This window comes from Eurypyga helias, unplaced genomic scaffold, assembly GCF_000690775.1.
Source record: "Eurypyga helias isolate BGI_N326 unplaced genomic scaffold, ASM69077v1 scaffold24936, whole genome shotgun sequence".
NCBI classification, from domain to species: Eukaryota; Metazoa; Chordata; class Aves; order Eurypygiformes; family Eurypygidae; genus Eurypyga; species Eurypyga helias.
In genome coordinates, this window is record NW_010258891.1 from 3,546 (window position 1) to 8,808 (window position 5,263).

The following is a 5,263-nucleotide window of genomic DNA, read 5'->3' on the forward strand; positions in this document are numbered from 1 at the left end:
CTTTTGGGCGGTGGAAGACCCCCCAGCCACTTCCCTGGGGACGATGGAGCTCGGGTTGTGCCGGTTGCGCGTCAGGGCAGTTGCGATTTGCTTCTGCGTCAGGGCTGGCAAGGCGCTGCCCAAATGTCACTGGGCAGGCTGGAGGGAAGGAGGCACGAAGCGAGCAGTCCCCGCGCCGGCAGTGGCCTCTGTCGCTCGGCATGGCTCCGGACGCCTTCTCCCATCGGTGTCACGGCAAAGCCTGGGGGGGACGCGTGCTGAAGCCGTCCTGCCTCTTCCTGCCATCCAGCCCTTGCAAGGGGTTCTTCCGACCTGGAACCACCTGAACATCGCTCATGGGGAGGGTCTTGGGTCCGGATTGTCACCCAGAGAGGACACGGATGGATTTACTGCTCTCCTTGTGGGTTACTTGGTGATGGGAGTTTAAACAATTTTAAAGAAAGAGGTTTGAGGAAAACTGGGTCAGTGTGTGGAGCCAAACCCAGGCTCTCCTCCGTGCTCTTTAATCCGGATTAATCCCAATATCTGGACCAGCAGCACAGCGACGCTGCAGTGGGATGGATGGGGCCATCCCTTCCTGCAGCAGCTCGCAGGGAGATTTAATTGCCTGCAAAAAGAAGAGCGGACATCCCCCATCCTTCCATGGCGGCTCGTTTCTTTTGGTGTTTTAACAATTGCTCATTTAATGCTTTGGCTGTTGGGGAAACCACTCACATCATCCCACGCTCAGCAGCAGAAAGGGGGCTAGTGAGGGCTTGCTCAGACCAATCCACCCCAACCTGGCCCCATAGGTTAGGGAATTCTATAGGGGTTTATTGTATAGAAGAGGAAAAAATAGATTTTCTGCTTTAATCCGCACTAATTCCTTGCTCTAAGTGTTTTAGCCTGTGTGTTGATGCCCGGAGCGGTCGTATGGCGTGCAGGCAGCCGGGACGGTCAGCTGCAGGGATGCTTGGAAACCCGGCAGTGGGCAAACAGGATGTGTCTCTCAATGAGGAGGAGGGGGGCTGCCTGCCACTGCTCCCCCCATCCCAAACTCTCCTCTCCTGGTACAGGCACCGGCCCCGTGATGGGAGCAGGGCTGTGGGCTCAGAACATCCTTGGAGCTCACGACGCTTTGCTGGCAACACTCTGCTGAGGTTTAACACGTCGCGGAGCCAAGCGGGAGAGCGCATGCTGCTTTGCTTTTCACATGCCTGGGGGTCATGGTGCCTCCTAAAATAAACCCGCCGAGCTTCACGCGGCCTTTGCGTGGTGGCACGTGGGCCGGGACCGGAGCCGAAGGCTGGGGGAGTGGGGAAAGGGGGTAAAGTAAAAGGTGGGGGAGAAAGTCCAGGCTGTGTCCTGGTCGGGCTACAGTGGTTATGGGTGGGGAGGAACCGAAGGGCTGCATACCTCAGCTCCACCTCCCGCCCTCTGCTCCAGTGGGGATCCTGCTCACCCACAGGATGTTTTATGGATCAATCCTTGCCATTGACTGGGGATTAAAAAGCCATGCCTGGCTGGGGGGCTGGGCTTGGTCAGTGCTTGCTCTCTGCTATCCCTTTCGTGGTGCGGGATTAGATGAGCTTTTGGGCTGATCCTCATCAGGTATGATCTCTCAAAGCTAAAGCTGCTCCTGCCACTCCTCCCTCTCCTTTCTCCCCAGCCTCCAGCACTGTGTGGGACTGAGTTAGGGCTCTGCCCGGGGCAGAGGTCCCTGGAGCTGCCGGTGGGTCCCTGCGGAGCTGGAGAGCAACCTGGTCCATGGGGCAGGAGGCTTGTGCTGATGTGTGTCCCCATGAGCAGAGCATGACGCCTGAGCTGCAGCCAGGAGGCTGAGCTGCCTCTGTCTGTCTGTCTGTCCTGCCAGCCAAAGCGATGGCCAATTGCTTCTCAGAGGTGAGGCAGCCTGACTTTGGAGGCTACCAGGAGTTTCCCAGGACTGCCTGGCCCCAGCACAGTATTCCCAGGGGGGCTGAGAGCAATCTCCTGGCACTACCAGGGAACTTTGCTTAGCCCAAGCAGCCCCAGGCATTGCATCCTTGCTGCGATGATGATGATAACAACAACAGGTTCCCAGCACCCTCCCCTGCATTTTCCTGGATGACCCAAAGCCCTTGCAAAAGCAAATCGCGGTTAATCTGCTCCGTTGGGATTTGGGGCAGTAAATTCCCAGATGGTCCAGCTCTTTCCAGGAAGCCTCGCTGCAGAAGCCCACTGCCCTCCAGGATCCCAGCAGGCTGGAGCTGCCCCAGCTTGGATTCACACCTGTACTTATCACGGTCTCCTCCCCACAGAGACGTGTCCTTGCTCGGAGCAGCGGACATCCCGCAGTGCCCATGAGACTGAGGTGGGGAGCTGGTGAGTGGCTTTTTACTAAAATAGCCTGAAATCTGTGAAAGATGGGGTGGTTGTTGCTTTTAGAACCCAGCTGCTGACAAAGGGTGGTTCGTAGCATCCCTTCCGTACAAAATGTGGCAAAACACCCGTCCACAACCAGGTGTGATGTTTTCTTCTGGATGCTGCTTCAGGAGGTTACTCCCTCGAGCTCCCACCACTGCTCCCACCCGCCCCGTAAAGGGGACGCGCTTGACCTCTCCGCGCCCTTCATACTTTGGGGACCCCCGACATCTCGATCAGGAAACAAGTTCTCGAGGAGAGAAAGAAATGCATAGACATCTCCTGGTATTTATTCTGCCGGTTATAACAGTGCCATGGCACGGGGAGAGCACAGGAGGTGGAGAGACACTCAACTGGGCACAGCACACAACCACAGCACGACAGAGAAGGAGGTTTTTGCCCTTATCGCTTTGATCAGGGGGCATTTCTCATTGTGCCTCGTCCTTGCAAAGCAAACTGGAGCCTCCCCGTTATTTCTCAGAGGCTCGGTCGAGATGTGTAGGCAGAGACACGGCGTATGGCCACGGTTCTGCTGGGAAGCCTTTGTCTTCCCGCGCTGATGTGGTTCAATATCACTCCAAGGTCACTTGGGGCTTTCCTTCCCTGCGACACACACCCCCCCCCTCATCTCTCGCTAAAGACACCCACTGCCACGGGCACAGGAGGAGGTGTTGGGGTATGGGGGTGGGGGGACATGCTGGCTTGTTTGCTCTAACCTCAGACCAGAGCACAAAACAAAAACCACACATCAGGGGCATCTGGGTCAGGGACTTGAGGCTTCACATGGCTCAGGAGGAGGACCTGACTCACACGAGGCAAGGGTGACAACATCAGTGGGGTCCCTGCTGCAGGTGACAGCCACCGCCAGACCCTTCGCTGCGTCCCCTCCCTTCTCCACCATCACGTCAACAGGGAAGGGGGGGTGGGCCCGGTCACATCACAGCGCATTTCTCAGCCGATTGCTTCAGGTCCTCTAGCGTGGCCGAAGCTTTGTCTTTCAAGGAATCAAGGTCCAGGTTCTGGATGTTGCTGAGCTGGCCGATAACTGAGTTCTTCTCCTCCTCCTCCTCGTTGTCCTGCTCGATCATCTTGGCCAGCTCTTTGGGCAGCTCCACGTCACCTCCCACCAGCTGGATCTGGTTGTCATCTGTTTCGTTCTGAAAGAGGCCAGGAGAAAGTCAGGCGTGGGATGCTGCTGGTGGGAAGAGGGTCTTCTGGAGGGACTGCAGGCACGTGTGAGGTTCACAGCTGTGTCTGCACGGGCTCTGGGCTGTCTTCCCATTTTAAGGACCATGGGGGTTGGTCCCTGGGGCTCACAGTCATCCTCATGCTGTGGGTAGGACGCTGACCCAGAGGGGAAGCGGCTGAGGAGAGTGCAGGCACACAACAAGAGCTGAGCTGATAACCCCAGTGTACCAGCATCAGTACAAATTGGCTTCCAGCTCGCATTGGAGTGGTTGGGAAGGTTTAGGCACCCAATTAAAGCTACACGTATGCTTAACGACCGTGCCCACCGGAGATGGGGGTCAGCTCTGTGCTGGAGAGCCACAGGGAGACTTTGCAAGAGGCAGCCCGGCTGCCAAGCGGGATCAGTAATGAGCAGAAGAAACTTGTCAAAAGATTAGAAGGGACATCTCAAGCATGAGAAAGCAGCAAAAGGATCGGGGGGCCAGATCTGAACAAATCCCTGTTTCCCCTGGAGAAAAAAAAATCTCTGTCTCTTCTGGCTTTTGGCAGGGGAAAAATAAATTCTCCAGCTGTTTACTTCCTGGCAGTAAAAGGGGTGTGAGAAGCAGTGGGGTGTGCATCCAGGCTGGCTGAACAACATCAAACAATCTGAACAATATCACTTGGCTTAGCTGACCTTTCTGAACTAAAATTAGCCGGGCTCCAATTTAGAGTATTCACTGCGGAGAGACTCTTGTTGAATAAAGGGTGGGTTTGGGGGGAGAAGAGCTTGTGGCAATTCCAAGAACAGCTGAATTATCCCTTGATGAAATTGTTTCTAGTGAATCACACATTGGACAGAAATTCGAAAATAGGAGTTTAGCTAGGAAACCTTTGCCAAATAATCTGGGGAGCGGAGCTGGCTAATCCAACCGGGAAGATGTAACGCCGGCTCCACTGTGGGCTACAAGGGCTGGGAGTCCGGAGTGAGGGCAGCTTTCCCTTGTCCAGCTGGATTTAGGGCACAAAAGAGAGGAAGCGGGGGGAATTGAGTGAGGCAGAGTGTGTGTGTGAGGGGTCCCACTGCTTGGGGCTGGTGGCTTGCGGTGCTCAGGGGTGATGGGAAGGGGCCGAGATTTGGGTGGAAGGATGCATTTTAAGGGAACTAATTTGCATTTGGGCTTTGTAGCTTAAAACCCCACCCAGACAAGGAGGTCTGGTGCCCCTTCCTCTTCCTGCAGAATCCCCCTGTGGCCCCACCAGCCAAGCCTCCAGGAAGGCTGTGATGGGGCTTGGCTCCCCGTGTCCCCTGCTCCATGCCCGGCACGGCCGTACCTTGGGGAGCCTGTACTTGTCTCGGAAGTGGGACCTGAACGTGGCCCTCTCCGCCTTGCGCTGGGCGAACTGGGCATCTCTCTCCATCCTGCAAATCACACAGGGCAGTTACCAGCAGCCAGTGCCCCCAGTGCCTGGGTTTCAGCATCTCTATCCCACCCGCCAACCCTGGGTACCCCCATCTCCTCTGTAAAATCCTGGTTCTCCACAGTTTCCTCCCTGCAGCACGCTCTAAAAGGAGAAAACAATTCCATCTCATGGGCAAGGAAGTGGATTAAGAGATTAGGGGATTCATTAAACTCCCCCACAGCCCTGCCACCCCCAGCCCTCCCATGCATGGGACAGGGAGCTGCAGAAGGAGCACCCCATGACCCACCGG

At 56.1% G+C, this 5,263-nt stretch overlaps 2 protein-coding genes across 2 annotated transcripts in view; one reads left to right on the plus strand and one right to left on the minus strand.

Annotated features, from left to right (window-relative positions):
• ULK3 (unc-51 like kinase 3) overlaps positions 1 to 326 on the plus strand; it is a gene marked incomplete at its 5' end in the record, with an annotated part of 3,865 nt that extends 3,539 nt beyond the window's left edge. The window contains one exon of the mRNA XM_010154525.1: positions 103 to 326. Within this exon, the coding sequence (XP_010152827.1) occupies positions 103 to 326 (224 nt within the window). The remainder of the gene's footprint in view (positions 1 to 102) is intronic.
• Positions 327 to 3,314: 2,988 nt separating this feature from the next.
• The window catches only part of CPLX3 (complexin 3), a 2,175-nt gene continuing 226 nt past the window's right edge, over positions 3,315 to 5,263 (minus strand). Inside the window, exons 2-3 of the mRNA XM_010154524.1 lie at positions 4,885 to 4,972; positions 3,315 to 3,539 (exon numbers count right to left, since the gene is read on the minus strand). Of these exons, the coding sequence (XP_010152826.1) occupies positions 3,315 to 3,539; positions 4,885 to 4,972 (313 nt within the window). The remainder of the gene's footprint in view (positions 3,540 to 4,884; positions 4,973 to 5,263) is intronic.